The sequence below is a fragment of the Planococcus citri genome, chromosome 1 (genome assembly GCF_950023065.1).
Source record: "Planococcus citri chromosome 1, ihPlaCitr1.1, whole genome shotgun sequence".
NCBI classification, from domain to species: Eukaryota; Metazoa; Arthropoda; class Insecta; order Hemiptera; family Pseudococcidae; genus Planococcus; species Planococcus citri.
In genome coordinates, this window is record NC_088677.1 from 63,930,177 (window position 1) to 63,954,752 (window position 24,576).

The window sequence follows — 24,576 nt, forward strand, 5'->3', positions numbered from 1 at the left end:
ATTCAAAAGGAAAAACCCGGTTTTAATTCACTCAACAGCAAAGCAGCGGTTAATTTACCCAACCGGGAAGTTAAATGTTTATACGCCGGAGTCTTATTCTCAGTATGGTTGTATCTTTTCCAGCGAGAATTTGATTTAAACAATATTTCCGTTTTTCGCCGATTCGGCTTCGTCGTAATAACGTTGCTAATTTTGTTTCTTCGCCGTATACACTCGAAATAATGACGCGAAGCAAAGAAATTGTAGCTCTTCAAAACTTTGTACGTAAATCTCGCGTATTATTTAAATATAATCAGCGATGAGGTTAAAGTTATTTAATTAGTAAAAGGAGGTTTCCGTTAAACGAGGGAAAAGCGTTATGTACACGGATCTTATAGAAAAGTGCAGCGCGGATGATGAACGAATATATTATTCGTGGCAGAAGATAAAATTAATTTGTATTACGCCTTTTAGCGACTACCAAATTAATTACCTACTAATCGCTAGGAAATAACGAGCGTTGAAACACTGATAATTTTATTCCGCCAACAAAATGTTCTCATAGTTTCGAAATTTCCAATACATAACATATACTGAAGAGCTTTTTCTTCTTCATTGATCATTGAAAAATAAAATAAAATAAAAATAAATATCTACCTACTACACTCATACATCCTCTGACTGATCTTCTTAGGGCATGTTTTTTTGTTCAAAATAAAATGAAAGTTTTTATAAGTAATTTAACATAACATTGCAAAGAAATCGACATGAAATATTACACAAATCGCGAAAAAAATTTTGAAGGGCTTACAAAAATTTTCTCGACGTAATTTTTTTCATTTATTAAAGGTTCTAGTGAACTTTTAAACGTTTACTTATTTAGAGATCAATGTGGTCGTATATTAGCCTATCATATCCACCAATTTCGTCATTAGTCGAATTCGTCGAGTCTAAAATAGACCCTGAATGATTTTTTTGAATTTTAGAAATGCTCACAAAATTTTTCTAGGCTTAATTTTTTTCATTAAATTTTTCGATTTCTCAAAGCCTGGTTTCAATTTCAAAAGTTTATTTCGAAATCAATCTCATCAAGTTATCATCAATTGAATTTGTTGAGTCCAAAATGAACTCTGAAACCCTGATTGCCCCTGATTAATCTTTTCATATTTTAGAAGGGCTCACAAAAATTCTTGAGTTATCATTTTTTTCAAAAAAAAAAAAACGAATCGGAAGGTCGGAGAGGAATGAAGAGGAGGAAATGTTATGATAATAACAAACCGGTCAGTCTGTGGGAGGGTCGAGGTGAGGTGGAATTCCTTATCAGTACATGGATGAGAGAATTCAGATAGTTTCTTTTTCAGAAATTTAGATGAAATTTGAATTAAATAAGTGTTGTGAAGCTTCTCGCGATACTTTATATTAATAGTTATCAAAAATCATTTACTGAATAAAGTAAAGTAGCGTTTTTGTACAACAAACTACGAGTGAAATGATCTAATCTCTTCTAGTGTTTCATCCGCAGTAAACCGAACAAGATTCTCCAGAAATGAAATGCTTATTAATTTTCGACAGTTTGAACGATATAATTTTCATGAAACACAATGATATTTTCTGCAAGTACATTCAAAAACTCGCCGTACTACAGGGTTTAATTCCAGAAGAAGTAATTTGATTATTTTCCTTATGTTAATTTTGTTCTCATTTTTGTTTTTAAATGCGAATTTTTCCATTTCCAGAGTAAAGATGCTCATCGAACTGATTTTAAATTGGAAGCTGATATCGTTATGCAATTATTCTCTCCCTTGATTACATCGCAACGTGTCATGTTGAATCATTTTTCAAACCCTTATTCAAGCATTGCATGTTATGATGGCCTCAACATAATATTCGATGAAGTAAATTGATTCTAGCTCGATATAACGAAGACAAAAATGAAACTACTTTAAATTATTTTCTTCATATTGCAGTTTGTTGGTTATTTGTTCGTTGCAATCGGATACGACAGCGTATATTGGTTGAAAAGATACCTTGGTGTTTTCCTGTCCATAGTCAAACATGTTTGTGGGTTAGATTTATCGACGTAAGTACAAATATACCCAGCAATGACACCATTCCAAGTATTTATTCTATATTAATTCAATCGTTCTATTTTTTAAAGATTGAAAGCGAACAAAAGTATTACTACTTTGATCAGTAGATTATTAGATGTGTGGTACAGTCGTATAGCCACAGAACAAACTTACTTAGTCGAAGCTATCGAACAATTACGCGTCCCTTCAAAGGTTTCATCGATTTGCTTGAAAGCATTGACCGAATCTACCGAAAAAATCAAATCATCTGTCTCCGTTTCTCAAGTACATGCATTCATAATGGTTGATCATCGTTTTCTCTGTCTTTATTCTACGTAAATATTTTTACTCGACCTTATTTCTACGATCATCGTGACTACAGTAAACTACAATATTATTTTGCATTCGATAGTCGAAACGCAGCGGAATTATTGCTGAGTGATGTTACGTTATTATCATTAGTCGGCGAAGCTGTCGAACCAATTTTTGATGGAAATAGCTCTCATAAAACATGCGATGAAGACAAGGAACCGGCTAAATATGAAAAATCGAGTAAGATTATTTTTTGTTTTTTTGAAAAATAAGTAAGATGTATTTCATTGATTTAAATTATTGTTCTAATTCGGATAGAATTGCAATCGAATTACGAAATCAGAGACACGATGGATGATTTTGTGTTTCTATTGGGGAAACAGAAACCATACGCCGTTCATGTTTCTCATATCGCTCGAAACATTCCAATATTTCTACTTTACGAGGTAAATAAGTGAATTTTATCAATGTAAATGAATCACGATCATGCTACAAGCATTCTAATTTTATCCAGATTTGCAACGATCACGTGAATAGTGCATTATACGAGACATTGCAGTCATTATGTTCATTACATGATTTACACGCTAGAGGCACCACAGACAGAGAAGTAATTCATTCTTGCGTCGAAGTAGTTGATAATTCGTTCAAGAAACTCACAGAACTCTTCAAAAAGAAATCATTCTCGTCAAATTTGGATAAAACTTGTTTAAATAATTTCAAAGTGACCAGTAAGAAATGGGATGCTCTTAGAAAGTAAGTTTTCTACGAATAATTTCAAGACTGAAATATTCCAATTCTGTAATTTTAAACGATCGAATCACTAATTCTATTCATTTTTCTCGTAGACAATATCAAGAATATTTAAAAACTCATAACATCGAATGGTTGCAGAAAATTGATTCAACGGTTGATAGTATCATCTCGATGTTCAGAAGTATTTATTCGAGTTGTGTTTTCAACCTGTCCATTGCTCATTCTAACCATAAAGCCATTCTTCCCATTATTCAAAATATTCAGAGAACTTTACGAAATGTTAAGGAAATTTTAAATGAATCAGAAGGCGGCTCTCTGGGAATTGGATTATATCCTTTTACATATTCGTGCATGGTTTTAAGTAGGTGTTTTCGTTTATCAATGTTGTATTGATGAGATCTTTTAGAGTAAAATTACGAGTAATATTTTCCTTGACGTTATATTTACGAAATCAACTTTAAATATTAACAAATATTTGGAAGAATTTCCGGGTCTAGTCCATTTCATCTACATAGATCGCATCACTCATCGATTTGTGGCACCTTGCTTAGACTTTTCTTCAAAAGAAACGACCAACATGACGCGTAAAAAAGTGAGTTTGGTTACATTGTGTTGACCTATATTTTTCTTACAGTGTCATTTTCGCTGTTTTTACAATCTAGTATTTTTTTTCTTTTGCTTTACGAATTGTTTAAATAACTACTTGAATAACAACGTTTTTTTATTACCTTAATCCCTTCTAATTTGATCTAAAAATAACTAGTTTGTACTTTCAAAACGTTCATTTTTTCTTTAAAGGTTTGGAACATGGTTAAATTCGCGTGGTCTCATTTGCAAGAAGGCCGAACTGCATTGATGTGGAAAGATTCTATTTTCAATTATTCCCATTTTCTCTGGTTTGAAGATGTCTCGGTAATATATTGTTTTACTTTTGTAGCATAAAAATTTTTTATAAGCGGTATTAATTTGTTTAATGATTTTTCAGGGAACGCCATTGAAACCTAAAATAAGCCCAACGGCGGTAGTCAAAACTTTACCCCAACTAGGCTATCTGCATGGAGATTTTTATCAGTAAGTATTTTTTCTCATGTACTATAACACTGTAAAGTAATTCAGGTGTTAAGATATGAAATCATCTGAAATGAAAATTTGTTATTTTTTGCAGTCAGTTGATCAAAAAATGTTTTCCATCTGTATCAACTCAAAGAATACGTTGTTACGAATTATTCTCCGTTCATTTAGGCCTAGTTACGTCATCTTGTGTTCTGGAGCAATCTAGAAGGCTAACAGCTACTATTTGGGAAGTCACCGGCGTTCCCACCAATCCTTTGGATTTACTTTAAATCTTTGTGGGTGTAAATTAATGATTATGTGCAATATTTTTTATTGTTTCATTTTTATATTATTTTGTGTTTTTCCTCTTATTTTTTCAATTGTTCAAAAAAAAAATTTAATAAACAATTTGTAATATTAATTAGGTATCTTAATTTTTACGCTATCAGTTAGTTGTGTACGTGAAAATTTTTCTCCCTTAGGGAAAAATGAATAAAATGACTTCTTTTCAGATTGCTGTAACAATTGGTGAAACTGGATTTACATAGTTTAGGATCAAAAGATGACCCACTCTAATACAGACGATATTCGCTATTAATCTCTCGTGAATGTCAACAGAAAAAAATTTTAGTTCGTGAACATTTTATTCAAAAATTTGACAAAAAGAAAAAAATCCCCAAATTTGAAACTAATGCAGAATCGATTTGTTTGTGCCCTAAAAGGCTTGAATTAGTCCACATAAGGGCTCGGAGACGAATTCTTGAGAGATCAAAAGGGCTTACAAAATGACTTCAAATTCATCCTGAGAATACAGAAATGCACAGTCTAAAACATTTTTTAGGTGCTCGATTTTTTCTTGAAAAGAGACATTTTACTTCCCTTTTCCATTCTTTCTCTAAAAACACGAGGTTATTATTCATGAAAGGGAAGAGTTTCATATTCTGGATTCATTTTGGGGATTCGTGTTTCAAACATATTAGGGTACCTATATTTTTAAAAAACTGTCATGATATACATTTTTCGAGAAATTTATTTCCTCACATTTTATTGTCACTTATTTTATCAAAAATCCGACATGTAACATTTGACGTAGAGGGTCGCAGAAAAAAGTTGTTTTTTGCATCTCCAAAATGAAAAAATAAATCACTTTCATTAAATTATAAATACCAAACACAAATTCCAGTTCAACTTTTAAACAAAAATAAACCAAAAATATTGGGAAATTTCTAGGCGTGGGAGAGGAGAGAGGAGAGACAAAACAAAACCATTCTTTGCACTTATTTACCTATATACTTTAATTGATATCCAGTTTTCACATTTTTCTATGAGAAAAGTTTGCTCGAATTTGTGAGCAAAATGTCTTCGAACGTTCGAACTCGTATTAATGGTTCTAACCTATCTTTATCGTCAATAATCAATAAAGTTAGATTGGTTCGTTGCTCGAAGAAAATGTTCTTACCTATCTATTTAAAACTCGTTCATCACCAGTCACCACGATATAATTTTTCATTCATGAGTTCTTGAAGTACATTAACTTGAAAATTTGAAACGTATGTCAATTGAATACAGCTTCAAAAAACGATTAATCTCAAAAAATCGATAAAAAGTTTTAAAAAATAAAAAAAATTAACGAAAGCTCACAAGCAAAAATGATACGACAACAACGAAAGCTTGAAACCGCTGTAGACGGCCCTATCTAGTGCATGCTGCGGTGTCCGAGTGGTTAAGGAGTTGGACTTGAAATCCAATGGGTTCTACCCGCACAGGTTCGAATCCTGTCCGCAGCGCAACAGCAGCGAAATTTTTTTTTTCGTCGAGTTCAATTTTAGGCTACATGCAAGTATTAAATTGCATTCTTTTTTTTCATTTTTTAAATAATCGAGTTTTTATACCATTTTTTTACGTTTTAAATCATCACTTTCGTTGCTTTTTTAGCTGAATACTAGGTATAAATTTTATTTTCTTGAAAATTTGAAATTATTTGTTAGGTTTTATTTAGGTCAAATCATCAGATGTCAATGTCAGATGAAAATGAAAAGAAAATGAATTGAAAATCGTTGGTAGAGATCAAATTAGGCCTTTTTGTAAATATGTATTATTCAAGTTCTCGTTATTTTTCATAATCATATCAAAAAGATTAAGAATTTAGGATCCAAGTGTTCTTCATTTTCATTTGTAATGTTAGGCACTATTTACTTATTCATAATTTTTTTTTAGTTCCCCATGGAAATTTGTTATTTGATCAGATTTTATGAAAGCAGTTCAAGATTACAAATTTTATGTACTTATATGTATGTACATTGTATGTACCTAACAAAATAATTTCGTTTCGTACAAAGATATTTTCTCGTTGATGAAATTCAATAGTTAAACTCTGAATTAGCAGCTGATATAGATATGAATATGAGGAGTACAGTTTTTTACAAAATGTGGTTTTGTTCGTTGAGGAATGCTCTTTCAAGTAAAAATGAAAACACACAGTCAAGGGTTTGAAGGGTCAAGTTTTTAAATAGGTACTTATAGGGAGTTATGAAATGAATCCAAATAAATTTTTAGACGTACGTTTTGTTCCAACTTTGAACTTTTTCTTCTGTTTTTAAAAAAATTATTTACGTAGATCGTTTTTTGTTTACAATTAAGTTCCTTTTCTGAATTCTGAAAACTTTTTATGACCTATGAATAACGTTTTTTTTTTCGTTTGTACCTACTTTTGTAGTCATTGATACTCATGTATATTAATAATTCCTATTCATACCTACCAGTACTTCCAATTTTGTAGAAAAGAAATCATGGTGCAAAATACTCGAAAATTCTTGATTTTTTTAGTCGTTTTATTTGATTTAAAAAATATACCTACTCCCAAAATATTCTTATGAATAATATTTACTTATTTATTTAGAGAGATTTTTCGTTAGGTACCTGTTTATTATTTTCATTTCATTATAATCAGTTTCAGTATTATAAAAACTTGATCCTTGACTGAGTCAACTGGGTGTTTTCAATTTTTCATTTCTATACTTTACTTAGAAATTACAAATTTCAATAGATCACCAAATCAGGAAAATGCTAATGAAAAACTTTAAAAAAATTTTTAAAAATTAAAAGACGGAGTCATTGAAAACGAACGAATCAGCGTTTAGAACGAATAACAAAGATCATTCCCCTTATCAGCTGGATTCGTTATCAGACAACTGGAGGAAAACAGAAAAGTCGAGAAATTAGGAAATGCAGTAAAAAATTACGTTTTTCCTAATCCGGAAAAAGAAAATTAGTACATAGAAAGAAATTGAATTGGTTTTCGTATGTGCTAGTACATTAACTGGTAGTTGGTGTGTATTGCAACAATGATAGAGATGTTCTTTATCTCCGCATAAAATGGGGTAAGATAGCTCGACGTTTTTTCACTTTTTGAAAACTCTGCAACCTCAACAACATACATAAGTATAACTTGAAAATCCAGAGAAATATCAATGGTGTGGATGGATTATTCCCTTATCTACAAAGTAATTCTTCTCACAAGTTTATGGAATACTGTGGGATTCTTCGGCTCCAAAACTTTATCGGTAAGAAACCACATAGTGTTTTATTTTTATCGAATATTTCTTCGAAGACAACTGCTTCAAATTTCACGTCGATTCAATCTTAAATTCAACGATTTTTTTTTCTTCATTCGCAGATTTGCTTTTCGAAATTCAGAGTCGCTGATAAACGATGGAGTTTCATCACCACAAATCTGTTGCGTTGTTCCGGATACATTTTCTGTTCGGTTGTATTAGCATTGAATTTAGCCACTGTATCCCGAGTGAACTTCTGGAAAATCCTTTTAAATCCGGAGTTTCATTCTGCCAGTGTACTGACGGAGTACAATGAGAATTTCTTACTCGTGGAAGATATCTTCGTTTTCGTTCTTTCATTTTTTCTAACGCATTTACACGAAGTGATCTCATTAAGTAATATAAAATCTTCAGAGCTTAGACGAAGCATCCTTCTGACATTGTTTTTCTTGAGCGGATATTGTTGCAAGTGAGACCACTATTAACGTTGCTATGTATTATTTGAACTACTCGATAAATATATTGTCAATATTTTGTAATAATTTAATTATTTTTGCAGGTTTTTAGGAGTAATTTTTCTCGTTGGAGCAATATCCAGTGTTTCGCTCGCATTTCAATCCGCAGGTCGCTTATTTTATTCGAATAAAAAAAGTCGAATGAGTGTGATCCACGTAGCTAAAAATCTACCGATGATATTATTGTTTGTAATATGGTAAGGAGATCTGCATCTTACGTGTTAATTTTCTGTTATCAACCATTAAAAAAGAAAATCATCATTTCTATTTCAGGATGTATCTGTATGGATATTTGATTCCCATTTATTGTTTATACCCAGTAATGTTGAAGGACACAACCAGCGTTGAAAATAGATTCTGTTTCAATGTATTCAAAGGATCATTCGCGTGTTATTATTTTGCTGAAATTTTCAACTCGGTTAGAGAAACATTTTTATCAAATTATTTTTTTACAAAAAATTTAAAAACTAACAATTTCTATGGGTAATTTTGTTGCAGATATTCGTGCAAAATATTTATTCGTTTTTGAAAAAATTTATGAAATCATTTGCGAAGCTTTTCAAAGCAGTTCGCCGACAGTATTCGAATTCACCCAGTAACTCAAAATCACAGTTAGACGAAAAAGAAGAAACGATAAAAATGTAGTAAGTGTTATTAGTAGGTACGATAAGATGCAAATTTCTTAAATTGAATACAAAATGCAATAAAATAAAATTATTACTTAGCACTGGGCAAAGTAAATCGTTTCAAGAAATCAAAAGACAGATGGAATTGATGCAAATGGTCAAATGTAAGCATTCGTAACTTCTGAGCAAGTCTGAAGAAAAAATTATTACGCAAGAAGTGCTGATTGGTGATTAACAAAAATGATTATTTATTAGGTGTGGTAGCAATACGAAAAAAACTGAAGAGGGCGAAAGAAAATAAAGAAAAGTTGCAGTCGAAGCATGAGAAAAATGAAACGCATCATTAATAGTGTTTTACTAGTCAGTACAAGGCTTATTTTATTTTTACTAAAGTATAGATGTTTACCTTATCTATATTTCCTCTTTTTTATTTGTATGTAACTATAAGCGTTAATGAATATTTTACCATTGCTCAAATTTTAAATTCATTGTACCTATTTGTTTTTGTTTTCGAAGTACGTACCTATTATAAAAGATAGTTATTTTACAGTATCCACAATGCCACATTGAATCTCGGTTCAATGAGGAAAATTTAAAAAATTATTTTCAGTTTTTCAACAAATCAATGAATTATTTTCCCAAGCGATATAATATTATGTAGTTTTCCTATTATACAGAACCCCGTTGAGACTAGTCAAGTGTACTTGAGTAAAGGTATTTAAAGTGGCTAAAGAAATAAGCTCGTGAAAAAAGTTTGGCCCAGCAGCTTTTTAAGAACTGAAAAATTCATATTCCTTAAAATATTTTCCTTGTTGAAAATATAAAGGAAAAAGGATACAAAAAATGTCATTTGAAATGACTTGATTCAAGTACATAATAAGAGTTAATTGGTCGATGATTGCAGTCAATTTATATTCATCCCATTCATTACAGAAGAAAGTGCATTTAGAAATCGTGTAAGCTTTTTTTTTAATTTTTGAAGTTTGCTTTGTGCAGAAGAAAAATTACTAAAATTTGTAATGCTCGGTGATACTGAGGTGTGATAGTTACTTAAAATTATTTACGTATTGTAAGATTTTCTTTTTCCTATTTTAATTGTTATCTTTTCATTTATTCAAGTATTTCGAGTGTTTCATTTTGTTGTTATTTTTAATTTTTTCGGCAGCAAAGTCACGTCAGTTTTTCATTTAGTCAAAACACCCTGCCACATTTTGAAAAATATCTTCAATATTAAGCCCACTTGAAATACAATTTTTATCGCATATAAGCAAGTTTGTCGATGATTTTTTTTTTTTAAATTCATTTTTCCTTTTCCTTTTAAATTGGAATTATTTTGCTATTTTATTGAACTTAATGTGTGGAATGCAGTTTAATTGTATTCGATTTGCATTATCAAAATGTAAACTTCCTGCCTCTCGTTGATAACGATCTTACATTTTAAAACATTAGTCCATTATTTCTGGTTTTATCTCATTTTGCGGCTACAGAAGTGTTTTGTGGAAGTGTCGCGACGCAGATGAGTGTACTACATGATGTATTTTAAACAGGCATCTGTAGAGAATAGGAGAGTGAGCTACGGTAGCTAGCATCGTGGTGAAAACAAAAATAGATTTCATTTCTCCGATAAAAAAGCCATTTTACTTGTTGATTTTTTTCTTTTTATGACGATGTTTGGTTGTAAGTTCGCGATAATAATTGATTCGCATTGTGCTTAAAGTTTCGGTGTTATCTACAGATTCGAACGAATATTTTAATTTGTTTTTACGTACGAATACATTCGCTTTGACCTACCAACCACAGTTGTATTAGGTAAAGGATTAAAATGGTAATAATTGCTTTATGTTATTTTTTATTTAAATACAATTTACAAGTCAATTTTGATGTACCTTGCAATGTAATATAATTATTTTCCTGCGAGTACGATTTTTCTTTTTTTTTTGGCAAATATAGTATGTACATTTATTTTATGATCTATTTATAGTCTGAGGTACTCATTTCGATGTATGGCAGTAGGAAGCTAGACAGAGACACAATACATACAATCTGCGGAAGCGCCAGGCGACGCAGTGTAAATTTTGTCTATAGAACAGTTTTCGAATTTTATTAACGAATAAGTAAATAATTTGTCGAAAAAAGTTCCATGTGATGCTTAAAAAATGATCTCAAAATTGAAGGCCAATAATTTAGTTTCTTCAAGGCTATCGGTTCTAAAAAAAATTATCCAAGCTGCCGAGTTTGCTGGACTTCGCTGTTTTTTTTTCTAACTCGATTATCTAGACGACGGTTTCCGGTTTTCAACCTCGACAGGAATGTTGTTATACATATTTACCATCACGTGTTTTTATACGTATAGCTACCGATATTAATTATTGGAATCCAGACGCAGACTGAGTTGGTTGGAGGCCCCTGGCAGATGTACCGAATGAAAAAATTTGACCACCCCCCCCCCCACTCTCTGAATCTTTCTCCTTTTTTTCTCAGATTCGGATACTTAAATGCGAATTGTTAAATTTTTTAAAATTTGCCAAAGTGAAAAAAATACCAATTTTTCAGAATAAAATGATGAGCTTTCAAGATGAAATGAAAATTTTGCCAATTGATATAATAGGTACTCACATCATCAAGTTAGAAAAAATTGTAGTTTTCATTTTCGAATTTATGAAAGTTTCAAACTGGAATTTTTTTAAAGTTTGGAGATAAATTTTGGGCCGAGCAAAACAAGGGCAAAAGCTTTCGAGAATTCGGGATCCGAAAGGTAAAAAAATGACGTTTTAAAAATTTGATTATTTCTTTTGATCCAAAATTTTAGAATTTGAATGACGAGTGAAACGAGGGCAAAAAATTGATTCGGGAAGTAAAGTTTTTTCAGGTGAAAAGTGCATTTTGTGATTTACACATTTCTTAAAATTTGAGTAATATTTTTTTGAAAGATCAATTTGATAAAAAAACAACAAAGAAACGAAAGATCCCAAACGAGCGAGGGCAAAAGGTTTTAAAAAATTCGTATTTTGAGAGATGAAAAACAATTTTAGAATTTGAATATTGAGTAATTTTAAATTTTAAATTTCGAGAGTGAAAATAGTAGGTATATTTTTGGTTTAAACATGGGGCCCCTGGCGATCTCTAGTCAACATTATTCATGTAAATACCGGGATTATTCTTAGTGTTCATAAAACAAACGTAAATAAAATTTTAAAACGCTAGTTTACCACCTAGGGCGCGAATAAAAAATAAATTTTAAAGACTTCTGTTCATGTTTATTATTGAAATTCATTTGAAGTAAATAAATGGTATGTTTGTCTAGCTGAACGATTTGTACGTCTTGAAAATTTGACCGATAAAATCATCAAGCTATAGGTATATCCTGTAATATTACGAATTTGGGGTGTAGATTTTTGAAGAATATCGACATATCACGTTTTTTGTACCTATGTTAAGAAATGTATAAAAATAGATCATTTTATTTGAATTCAAGAACAAAACCCTGAAGGAATCCACAATCAAAATGTCAACAGCAAAAAATTCAATTAACTGGTTAACCGCTTTTTGCTAAAAAAAAGCTTCAATGTGTTGTCTATATTTACAATTGAAGGAGCAGCTGCAAGTTTGAAATTGTTAATGTTGCGATTGTGTGCTTATTTTTGAAAATTTTTGAAGAAGCAGCCAATAACCTAAAATTACTTATAGTCGGGGAGCCCACATAAGGATAAATTGCACTCTCCCCCCGTCGATCCTCCGGGACAACTTTTTTCTTAAAGGGGGAGTCCTAATGGAACATTTCTAGCCCTTGTACTCAAAAAAAAAAAGTGGCCCTACATACAAAATGGCGGCCATTTTGATTGACAGGTCAGCCGAAATCGCAGATTTTGTGTTCCAACATAGGACTTGCACAAAATTTTTCAAACTGTACAAAGGTAGATCGAAAGATCAGGCCAAAAATGAAGGAAAAAATCAAAATTTTACCAAATTGACCAAGAAAGCTGAAATTTGGGATACACCCTATTTTCGACATGCAAAATCGATTGGAAACTTTTTCAAACCATTTTGAGCAGTTCTGGGGCCTCCAGCAGATTTTCGAAACTCGAAATTCCAACAAAATGTCACCAAAATGGAGTTGGAAAGTTGAAATTTATTCTGCAAACTAATTTCAATACGGTACGAAGTCAACTGCAAGGGGATTTCAAGTCATTGGAGCCTCCAGTAGATTTTTGAAACTTCAAATTTCCTAAAAATTTCACCAAACCGAGATGGGAAGTCAAAATTCATTCTGCAATTTAATTTTAATACACTACGAAGTCGTCTGCTGGTGGATTTCAAGTGGTTTTGGAGCCTCCAGCCACTTTTTGAGAGGTCGTATGGTGTTTTTTGGAAAATTGAAATTTCCAAGAAGTAGCTGGAAGCATCAAAACCATTTAAAACCATTTGAAACCACCATGTAGTCGACTTCGTATCGTATTGAAATTAGTTTGCGAAGTAAATTTCAGGTTGCCAACTCCATTTGGTAAAATGTTGCGGGAATTTCAAGTTTCGAAAATCTACTGTAGGTTCCAGTAATTTTCAAAAAGACGCCGGAGGCTCCAAAACGATTTGAACGCACCTGAAGTCGTCTTCAGAGGGTGTTAAAATTGGAGTGTATAGTAAATTTCAGCTTTCCATCCCCATTTGATGAAATTTTGTAAAAATTTGAAGTTTCAAAAATCTGATGGAGGCTCTAGGAATTCTCAAAAAGTCGCCGGAGGCTCCAACACGATTTGAAATCCCCCTGCAGTTGACTTCGTACCGTATTGAAATTAGTTTGCAGAATAAATTTCAGTTTTCCAACTCCATTTTGGTGAAATTTTGTGGGAATTTCGAGTTTCGAAAATCTGCTGGAGGCTCCAGAACTGCTCAAAACGGTTTGAAACAGTTTTCAATCGATTTGGCATGTCGAAAATAGGGTGTATCCCAAATTTCAGCTCTCTTGGTCAATTTGGTAAAATTTTGATTTTTTCCTTCATTTTTGACCTAAATTTGATTTTCAAAAATTCACCAAAAATCGAAAAACGCACTTTAGCAATTGAAATTTTGACAGGTGATAAATTTTTGCTAGATACCTGTCAATCAAAATGGCCGCCATTTTGTATGTAGGGCCACTTTTTTTTTTGAGTACAAGGGCTAGAAATGTTCCTTAGGACTCCCCCTTTAAGAAAAAAGTTGTCCCGGAGGATCATCGGGGGGTGCAATTTATCCTTAAGCGGGCTCCCCAACTATTATGATGTGTCAAAAAAAAAAAAAAAAAAATTGGGAAAAATGATATACAGTAAAAGTCGCTTAATGTTATAACGTTTGTCCCAGCCCAATTTAATAATATTAACCGACTTATAACACAAACCGATTGGACAAAAAAGTGATTTTTTCACCAAAAATTTTTATAATGGGCAATTTTTTAATAAATATGTAGTCATTGAACTAAAATTTCGCAAAAATTGCGAGAAAAGGTGTTAAAAATAGGCTGAAACTTCAAAAAGTTATGAAAAAAGTATTAAAAAATGATGTCAATCAGAAAAAAGTCTGAAATTTCAGAAAAATTAGGGAAAAACTGGATGAAAAAGTGTTAAAAACATTTTAAAATATACATAAAAATACGAAAAAAGCCTAAAAATCACTTGAAAATTATAACATTATCCGATGCTCTAATTACAATAACCGATGGAATTTCAATATAATGAGATATAAAAGATCGGGACCAAACCATTTTAATAACATAAAGCGATTTATAACATTAACCGTTATAATAATAAGCGACTTTTACTGTAATTTTGGCTGAAATTTCTCTTCGTATTCTTGAATTTTCATAGCACCTGGAGCAAATTGTACGTATTACGACTCTCGCAATGCTCGTAATTGCATGCACAGGGTGTCTAACTAAATTTCAACATAAAAAAGCAGAACTTTCACAGGAGATTTCTCAAACACTTGTTGAGATTTTATATGAGGGGGAAGGGTGGGGATAAATGATCGAAGCAAAATTTTATATTCAAATTTTTCACGTTTCCAAAGTCTTCAAACATCTCAAGATTTTTTTCAAGTAAGCGGATGTCAAAAATATAATGTTATCATTTTTCAACAAATTATTTTTGATTTCATTTTCACCGTTTAAGGTTCTTGCTAATGCAATGAACTAATGAAATTGGGTGAATACAAAACTTTTTTCAATATAACAAATTTTCAAAAAATATATAAAAATTTAATGGAAAATTTTAACGCCATTTGAGGAAAAAATACATCAATTTTTCAATATGAAACGGCGAATTTTAAAGAGTAAATATTACGTAGGTATGAATAACAATTTTGCCATTTGGAAGGTATAATTTTGCATAATACATATTCATATAACATAAAAATTTTGATTTCCCTTCAAGTCAGGAATTTTTTAATTACAAAAAAGTTATTATTTTGCTTCAAAATTTTGAAATTCAAATGATAATTTTTTTTTGGAAAAATTCAAAATTGAAAATAAAAATCCAAACAGGCTCAAGCAAAAGCTTTAGAAAATCAGTATTTGTGAGGTAAAAAAAAACGATTTTTTTGTGTGTGTGATGAATTACCTGCTTAAAAAAAGTTTATCATTTTGCTTCAAAATTTTGAAATTCAAATGATTTTTTTTGTTGAAAAATTCAAAATTGGAAAAAAATGCGAAAGGGCTTGAGCGAATTGAGGCCAAAAGCTTTCAAAAATTCATTCGAGAAGTAAAAAAAAGAAAATTATTTATACGGAGGAGTTTATTTTTCTGATTCAAACTTTGAACGTTTCTTGAAGTTTGAACTACATATTTGGAAGTAGAAGAGCAAGCTCTCAAAAATGTGTAATTCAAGTTCTAAAAAAGTCGACAAATGAGCCCTTCTCTACAAAATATTTTTTCAAAATACCAGAAAAAGAAGAAATCAATTAGATAATTTGAAATTTGATTGAAAAAAACCAGGACTTTTCAATGAAAAGTGATAAAAAGCAGGACATGGCAGGATTTGCAAAATTCATCCGCAAAAAGCAAAACTTTTGCAGGACTTGCAACACCGTTAGACATCTTGATACACGTGATTAGACCACCTACATGATAGGCAAGAACATACAGAAGTAGGTACGAGTATGTAATCTAAACAAGGGCGATGCACTCTATTGAAAAAAATCATCTCAAATAGGAGTAAAAAACCAGTTCAACTGTACTCTCTATTTGTTAACTTAACGTGTTAACGTATATTAGGTACCTACCTATATGAGAAGTCATATCACAATTTTATAGAATTCAGTTTAAAAGAAATAAATAAAAGAATCGTAGGTGTGTTATGTACTTATAGATGATAAAAGAAATAGGTAAATACGTTAATGAAGCAAATCAAGAAGTGATTAGTATAAAGTGTTACGGTTATCAGATTTCATGCTTTAATTTGTGATGAATCGTCGTCATTCGTAAGCAACCCTATAACCCTGATAGTGATAATGAATGTTGTAACAACACTTCTTTTTTTTCTACCAAGGTGCATAGGTACAGTATTTTCGTGACGTTTAATTAAAATATTTGTTTTCAGGTGGTTATTTGTGAAATTTTTCACGAATTTTTGTAGTAGGGATGAAGACACTAGACACGGTTCACATAAACATTGTCGACAGACGGAGATATAGGCTTCATCATTGAGTAATTTTTTGATGACGAACCGTGTTCATGCACTTTGGACTTTCTGTATAGGTAGGTAATACCTATCTCTGAATACATTTATTTTATATTTCTTATTTAGACTGGAATCCACATTTTAACGAACCTATACACGTACCTATAATATGTTTGCAAACAACCTGACGCGTAGATACTTGCACGTTTATCGTTTTATTAGGTATATTTATTTTTATTTACTCGTAATTTAGATTTTCATTGATTCATAATACACGCTGTGCATGCGGTTGCCGGGGCTGGTGGTATTGATACTATTCCTATACGCTTATATATCTGCTGCAATAAATTGAGGTAAGATTAGATATGTATTTACCTACTCGCTATATTTTTCCAACTTTCTAGAAGAAAAAAAACGCTCATTACGTAATAAATTGTGTGGCTGAATTTTATACGATGGCCTTTTTTCGATTCGTTGTTAATTTCTAGTTTTGTAGGTATAAATATTCAAGAAAGCAGCAATGATGATCACGATGAGGAAAGTGCAGTTCTGTATCGTGTTTTACTTCCTTTGCGAAGTGAACGCCTTATTTTATAAAAAAATATCCCATCAAGGTAATTTGAAATTGCTCTGATTTTTCTGATAAGTAATTCCTATTTTAAAAATATTTATAACGATACCTATAATGTTTTTTTTTCAGATTTGACAGAGGAAGATACGACCAATTTCACCGATGTTTTTATTCGCGATTTGGAAAACTCGATCGTTATCGCCGAAGACCAAGTACATAAGCTGGCCACTTTCGAAATGAATATTCAAACATCTGGCTTACGAACAGAAAGAGTTTCCCCTTCGCATGGTCAAATGGTGGATTTTTTGCCCTCAGATGAAGCGATAAACAACACGAAAAGCGCTTTTATTGCCATCAAAGCGTCTCAGTATTTAACATCGAAGCATTGCAGCAGGTAAACCTCTTATTTATACTCATCCCTGATCCCACACTCGTATACCTTCTAGTAAATAATCGATTTATAGGAACAAATTTGCGATTTTATCATACTCGTAATTCAACAGGTTATCAGTTAAGAAAAAAGAATGCACGGAGCAATTAAGTTCCATCAAATTATTCGGCACTAAATTAGGCGAAGTTTGCTCGGATATTTACAAAAATATAAAGTGCGATGCGAATACGACAAAGTATCGAAATTTGGACGGCTCGTGTAATAATCTTAAAACCCCATTTTGGGGCAGGAGCAACACTGCTTATAGAAGATTGCTGAAAGCTGATTACGATGATGGTAATTTTTCACAAATTGGATTCGTTTTTACTTGCAGAATGCAGAGGATCGACCAATAATCCACTCGATGGTTTTCAGGTTTATATGCGCTTTGTGGCACCACGAATGGCGGAAAAGAACTACCCAGCGCTAGATTAATTAGTACAACTTTGGCCGAACCTACTGAAATGTTGGATTTCAGTCACACTCAAGCTATGGCTATTTGGGGACTGTTTATAGGACACGATATGAGTTACACTCCTGCTTCGAATATGGGTAAGCATGCAAGCGATGGAGGAAAAAATTAAATATGCCTTTTCAATAGGATAGCAGGTATCACTATTAGGGTGTATCTTATTTATATAAATTATTATGGTAGAAAATTTCTTTTTCGTGTTTTTCCGCTCCCACCCTCTGAAGTTGTTACGTCAGGTGAGAAAATCACACCATGAAATTTTCAGCACCCCTCCTCCTCCTCCCCCCGGTGAAAAATAAATGGAGCCAGTGAGCTTTCCAATTTAAAAAAATAATATGAAAAAATCTGTATCAGGGCAGCATTTTTAAAATTGTTCCAACACCTCAGTCAAGCTCCTACTTGGGTAAAATCAACTTATATACCAATTTTAGCCCCCTATCTCCACCCAAAACTAACCAGTGGATTAGATGGGGAGAGCCCTTATTTATACCTACGAGTAAAAAAATATTTGATGACGCCCCAATGTAGTCGGATTTCATGAGAAAAATGTCTCCATTCACGTGAGTAAAAATAAGTCGTGTCGGGAATCACGCCCCCTTCCTATTTCAAAATAGGTGTATAAGTAATCAGAAAAATTGAAATTTTTACTTTTTTTTTACATTCTACTTAATCCTTGAAAGATGAATATTTTTAGATTTTTTTTATTCTATATTTTAATCCTCGGATTTGGCCAATCTTCATCAGAAAAGCACTATGTCAGACATTTAAAAACTTGTAGGAAAAGGTACAATTTCTGACATTTTGACTTTGAGAAACATTGAAGTGGGTGTTTAGATCTTGAGTCTGACTTCCAACACCAAGAGCTTGAAATAAAAATTATTATGTCAAATTTTCACAGAAGACTTATTGACGTTCTGGCATCTTGTAATATAAGACTTTTGAAGACCTGGTTTTTCTTGAAAAAAGAATTATCTAGAAGTATTCTGCTCAAAGATGAAAAAATTCCAAAAATGTAATTTGTACCTACAGGCATCAATTTTTAATCTTTTTAGATATTTTTCGATTTTGAGAGTTTCATAAAAGGAGACCAAAATCATTTGGAGGACCAGTCGATATTTTTCTTGAAAAAATGGTTAGGGATCTAAAAGTACTCTGCTCAGAAATGAAAAATTTTCAAAAAAAATTTGTACAGATGTGAATTTCTCATTTTTTTTGTTGATTTTTTTTTCGACTTTGAGGGGCTGGGTGGTGTCTGGTGAGTGGAGATTTGGATATAAGCCGGTACGACTTGAAAAAAACGTTATTGGACAAGTTGCCTATTTTTAGAATTTAAGGGGCAACCGAGTTTTGAAAAAAAAAATGAGAAACATGAATTTTCGACCCTGGGAATGGGTAGTACTTTGGAAAATAAACAAATTTTGTCATCATCAATTTTTGCATAATTTTAAAAATGAAGGGGCTAGGAATATTTTAATAGAAAAAAATAGAGAAAAACGTGTTTTTGACCTTGCGAATGAGTAGTATTTTAAAAAATAAACAAATTCTATCATTATGAAATTTTGCCTAACTTTGAAATTGAAGGGGTCAAAAATACTTTACAGTCAACCGAACAATGTTGAAATCAATTCATAACTATAAAAATGAAATCAGCAAAATCGGGGGGGGGGGGGTATTAAAAATATGAAAAATATTTTTAAAAAAACAGAATATTTCTGGCCCCTTTAATTTCAAAGTTAGGACAACAATTCATAATGACATAATTTGTTTATTTTCCAAAGAGACTCATTCCCATGGTCAAAAATACATTTTTCTCAATTTTTTTCAAAGCTCGGTTGCTCCTTGAATTTTACAGATAGGCAACTTGTCCATTTAAAACGTTATTTTCAAGTCGTCCCGATTATATCCAAATCTGAAGTTTTGACATCCACTCACCAAAACACCCTGTAGGGGATCAACATGATTTGGGAGACTGGGGGAAGGGTTTTCCTGAAAAAGTGCTTAATCAGAAATACTCTGCCCATAAATTAAAACTTTTCAAAAAATGTATACAGACATCAATTTTTTATTTTCCGCAAATTTGAGGGGCTCCCTAAAGGATCATTGGGGGGGGGGGGGTTCAACAATGGTTTTTTCTTGAAAATGGGATTATGTAGAACAATTATTCTAATGTGGAAATGGGACATTTTCAACAAATTTTACCTGATTTTGATTTATTCTGATTTTTTCAACTTTGAGGGGCTCCTCACTGGGGGCCCAATATGGTTTGAAGGGTCGGAGAAAGTTTTGTCTAGAAGAGAGGATTATTTGGAAAAATTCTGACGCAGAAACAAAACATTTTCATAGATGAAACCTTTTTTTAATTTTTTGATTTCTTTTAAATGGGGGGGGGGGGGGCTACTGGCACCGCCACTTTTTTTACAGATGGGGAAAATAAAAAATAGGGAATTATTTCCTCACCCGAGGTAACAACTGGGAGAGGGGGTGGGAGGTGGGAAATTCCAACTTTGCAAAGGTTTACCCTAATCACAAAGTATACGTAATTTTTTTTTTTTAGTAAATATCAAGACTCCGATTACTTGTTGCACAAATGATGGAAGACCACTACCTCCGCGATACAATCACATTTCATGTGCGCCGATAACCATACCACACACTGACATATTTTATAACAAATTTTTTCAATCTTGTATGAATTACGTCAGATCACTACCCGCCATGAGACCCGAATGTACTTTAGGGCCCACTGAACAGGTAAGCAACAACAAATTATCCTACCTATATACAAAAGTAAATACACAGATGAAGGTCAATAGCCAACCTTTACTTAGGTTACTTTTTCAGATAATTTATGACGAATACACATATCCACATGGATACCTACATCGTATTTCGTTTGTCTGATTAGATGAATCAAGCCTCACATTTTCTCGACGGTAGCGTAATTTATGGTTCAACTGAAGCCAAAGCTAAATCTCTGCGATCTATGTGGGGTGGAAGGCTTATAACATCGATGCAGAAAAATGGTGCTGAATATCCTCCATTGTCAGATCGAAATAAAATAGCTTGCCATCTACTAAATAATTCCAATTGTTATAATGCCGGTGAGTATTTGCACTACGATAAATGGTATTCATTTTTACGTTTCGTTTTTGGGGGGGGGGGGGGGGGGGGTATATAGGTACCTGAATTTCGGCATAATCACGTGGAATATTTCTGTTTTTATTTGTAGGTGACATGAGAGTGAATTCGCATCCTCAATTAAGTGTACTTCACACGTTATTCATTCGAGAACACAATCGAATCGCTGATACTTTGGCCACATTGAATAATCACTGGGACGACGAACTTTTATTTCAAGAGACTAAAAAGATAGTAATTGCTGAGATTCAGCATATCACCTACACTCAATGGTTGCCTCGAATTTTAGGTACATACTCAAGTTTACAAAGTTGATTTTCAATTTATTTCAATTTAAAAGCACAAAAAATGTACCTACGCATTTTTATAGGGATCTAATCGTTCATCCCGAATGCACCTAATATTTTTCATTTCAATTCATTTTATTCAGGTAAAAAATATTTCGCCCATCATATCAAAATTTCACACCTCGAATCAGAAGATTTGTACAACGATCAAGTTGAACCAACAGTTAGTAATTCGTTCGCAACAGCCGCACTCCCATTTATAAATTCCATGTTGGATGGCGAAATTGGGTAAAATATCAACTTTTTAATCAAAAGCATAATAAGATCAGATTGGCCATTGCTCTTAAAATTTTACAAAGTTTTTCATTACTTTTTCTCCTCGTTACTCAACTGCCCATCGACCGCACAGTGGGCCACAGACCCCCCAAAAACGACGATAATTCGGATTTAACCCTCATCAATGTGTAATATGTCGATTGATATGTTTTCGAGGTCGTAGAATTCGAATCTGCACTTATTTTTTTTGTAGTGGTGGGGGGTGAGGCGTGGGGAGCGGGAAAATTTCAAATGTTGCTTATATTATCGTGTAATATATCGATTAATATGTTTTCGAGGTCGTAGAGTTCGAATCTGAAGTTATTTTTTTGGTAGCGGTTGGGCGTTGAGGCGTGGGGACGGGGAATTTCAAATTCTGCTTGTATTATCGTGTAATATATCGATTAATATGTTTTCAAGGTCGTAGAGTTCGAATATAGAGTTATTTTTTTGGTAGGGATTAAAAGTGAGGCGTGGAGAGGTGAAAAATTCCAAATTTTGCTCATATTATTGTTTAATATGCCGTTTGTTATGTTTTTGAGGTTGTTTATAATGTTGATTTGAAAAAATCATTTTATACCTCAAATAATGTATTTCAATCAAAATCGAATCGAGTATATCATGATTCGATCCTAAAATTGCGATATATCCGCAATTGTGAAGAAAATTGATGTATTTTTAATAGAAAAATGGACCTGCAGAGCAAATGTGCAATTTTGTGCAAAAAATCGCGAAAGCATAGTATACACCACTCCAAAATACACCTTCCTATGCAGAAGAGAACACATTGTCTTGCCATGTTCTATAAGTTTTAGACCAAAATATGTTCCGATTTCGTGTAAAAAACTGTAAACATTAAAAATCAGTGGTATAAAAAAACATCAAAAAGTAAATTTGGAATTTTTCACTTCCCCACGCCTCACCCTCACCCCTACAAAAAAAATAAGTGCAGATTCGAATTCTACAACCTCGAAAACATATCAATCGACATATTACACAATAATATTAGCAAAATGTGAAGTTGCCTCCTCCCCGCGCCTCACCCCCCACCCCTACCAAAAAAATAACTCCGGATTCGAACTCTACGACCTCGAAAACATATTAATCGATATATTACACGATAATATCAGCAACATTTGAAATTTTTCCTCTCCCCACGCCTCACCCCCCACCCCTACGAAAAAAATAAGTGCAGATTCGAATTCTACGACCTCGAAAACATATTATTCGACGTATTGCACATCGATGAGGGTTGAATTCGAATTATCGCCGTTTTTGGGGGGTCTGTGGCCCACTGTGGACCGTAATATGATCGAGTGCAATTAAAAATCGAAAAATATGGTTTCAACAGGTTATATTTGGAAGATCGTAATGTAATGGATATTACTCAGTTGAAAAACCATTTCACTCAGCAATCGCTTTTGACTGAAAATACGTATTTCGATAGTATAGTTCGAGGCTTGGCAACTCAAAGTTCTCAAAAAATTGATACAACTTTTTCTGAAGCAGTAAGAACGCGAATATTCCATTTATGATAACATTAAGATGTCATCCATGCTTGATTTTCTCAACATTTTTTCCCCCAGGTGACTCATTATTGGTACAGTTCATCGGGAAATTTTGGAATGGACTTGTTCAGTTTGGACATTCAAAGAGGTCGAGATCACGGTATACCCAGCTACGTGAATTTTAGAAAAATTTGCAACTTGACCGAGCCAAATTCATTCAAGGATCTTCGTGGCATCATCTCTCAAGGTGTACGAACATTTTTCTCGACTAATACGTACTTATCTATCAGCTTTTAAATTTCCTTCATTTTCAGCCCCCCTCCCCCCTAATGACCTGCGTAGGTAGTTTAATTAAATAAAATCTTGCAGGTCATCACTCGTTTGGAGAAAGTGTATCGAAAAGTCAATGATGTAGATTTGATCGTTGGTGCAATCGCCGAACATCCACTGAAAGATGCCATGGTTGGGCCCACATTGCAGTGCATTATTAGTGAACAATTTTCAAGATCGAGAATAGCGGATAGATTTTTTTACGACAACACCGGGCAATCCGGATCATTTTCTAAAGGTATCGAATTTTTGAATATGGAGGGAGAAGAAGGGTAATGCGAAAAAAAGCCTATTAACGATTCATTTTTTGACGATTTTTCGACAGCCCAATTGGAACAGATACGTAGATCCAATCTTGCGAGGATATTTTGCGACAATGGTAATAACGTAACGTGGATGCAAAAAGATGTTTTTCAAGTTCCCGATGAAATAAGGTAAGAAATGTTCATCTGCGAAACTCTTAAGCATATACCAAATACCACAAAGTGAAAAAGTTCTCAATACACACATTCCTTATAATGAATCAATTTCAGAAATAACTTATTGAACTGTCGAGAAACTGCCATACCATTCGTGAATCTATCGGTTTGGAAAGAAGAAAAAGATGATGAACGATGAGTGAATATATACGCATTTAATTTGAGGTTTTATATAAATTTATGGGTAGCATTATTTAGTTTTGCTTCGATACAATGTGACGAGATTAATTAAATGTTCTAAAATGTTGTACGTTTCATTTCACTGCATTAGTTTATCGATTCGATGATTAGGTAAATCTTTAATGAATCGCGAACTTTTTTCGTTTAAGCATAGCCATCGACTCGATGAATACTTACAGGCAGACAGACGACCATGAAAGGCTAAACAGGTTGTTCTGTGGTGAGGGGGAAAGAGAAGTGCTCTCCGATGAGCTCGCAATAGTTCGAAATTTTCTTTTGATTTTCTTAGCTAAACTGCTGCGTAAAAAAATTTGAAAAAGGGATCTACCTCGAATATGCTTAATTCATAAGTAACT

The 24,576-nt window shown here is 32.8% G+C and overlaps 2 protein-coding genes and 1 non-coding gene across 9 annotated transcripts; all 3 read left to right on the forward strand.

Annotated features, from left to right (window-relative positions):
• The first annotated feature begins 1,055 nt into the window (after nucleotides 1–1,055).
• On the forward strand, nucleotides 1,056–4,590 carry HPS1 (Hermansky-Pudlak syndrome 1 protein). The gene is made up of 12 exons (XM_065347012.1): nucleotides 1,056–1,642; nucleotides 1,716–1,874; nucleotides 1,947–2,059; nucleotides 2,138–2,383; nucleotides 2,461–2,600; nucleotides 2,679–2,806; nucleotides 2,875–3,116; nucleotides 3,209–3,445; nucleotides 3,564–3,708; nucleotides 3,915–4,028; nucleotides 4,102–4,187; nucleotides 4,282–4,590. Exons 1-12 carry the CDS (start codon nucleotides 1,526–1,528, stop codon nucleotides 4,457–4,459), a joined length of 1,905 nt encoding a protein of 634 aa, XP_065203084.1. The 5' UTR covers nucleotides 1,056–1,525; the 3' UTR covers nucleotides 4,460–4,590.
• A 1,284-nt stretch (nucleotides 4,591–5,874) lies between these two features.
• On the forward strand, nucleotides 5,875–5,956 carry TRNAS-UGA (transfer RNA serine (anticodon UGA)). Its single transcript has one exon. It is a non-coding gene; the product is annotated as a tRNA-Ser (tRNA).
• Nucleotides 5,957–7,343: 1,387 nt separating this feature from the next.
• On the forward strand, nucleotides 7,344–24,287 carry LOC135833301 (peroxidase-like). 7 transcript variants are annotated; one of them, XM_065347031.1, is made up of 22 exons: nucleotides 7,345–7,732; nucleotides 7,846–8,192; nucleotides 8,283–8,435; nucleotides 8,512–8,656; nucleotides 8,737–8,882; nucleotides 8,964–9,028; nucleotides 9,120–10,689; nucleotides 16,430–16,587; nucleotides 16,764–16,863; nucleotides 16,999–17,124; nucleotides 17,211–17,475; nucleotides 17,585–17,808; nucleotides 17,887–18,063; nucleotides 20,538–20,734; nucleotides 20,889–21,084; nucleotides 21,213–21,410; nucleotides 21,552–21,696; nucleotides 23,075–23,231; nucleotides 23,310–23,480; nucleotides 23,601–23,799; nucleotides 23,887–23,995; nucleotides 24,095–24,287. In XM_065347031.1, the coding sequence occupies exons 10-22, from the start codon at nucleotides 17,031–17,033 to the stop codon at nucleotides 24,177–24,179; spliced, it is 2,217 nt and encodes a 738-aa protein (XP_065203103.1). In that variant the 5' UTR covers nucleotides 7,345–7,732; nucleotides 7,846–8,192; nucleotides 8,283–8,435; nucleotides 8,512–8,656; nucleotides 8,737–8,882; nucleotides 8,964–9,028; nucleotides 9,120–10,689; nucleotides 16,430–16,587; nucleotides 16,764–16,863; nucleotides 16,999–17,030; the 3' UTR covers nucleotides 24,180–24,287. The 7 variants fall into 7 exon arrangements, with proteins under 7 accessions (XP_065203108.1, XP_065203103.1, XP_065203101.1 ...); XM_065347029.1 differs by having other exon boundaries at nucleotides 17,007–17,124; XM_065347030.1 differs by having other exon boundaries at nucleotides 9,120–10,673; nucleotides 17,007–17,124.
• Nucleotides 24,288–24,576: the final 289 nt, after the last annotated feature.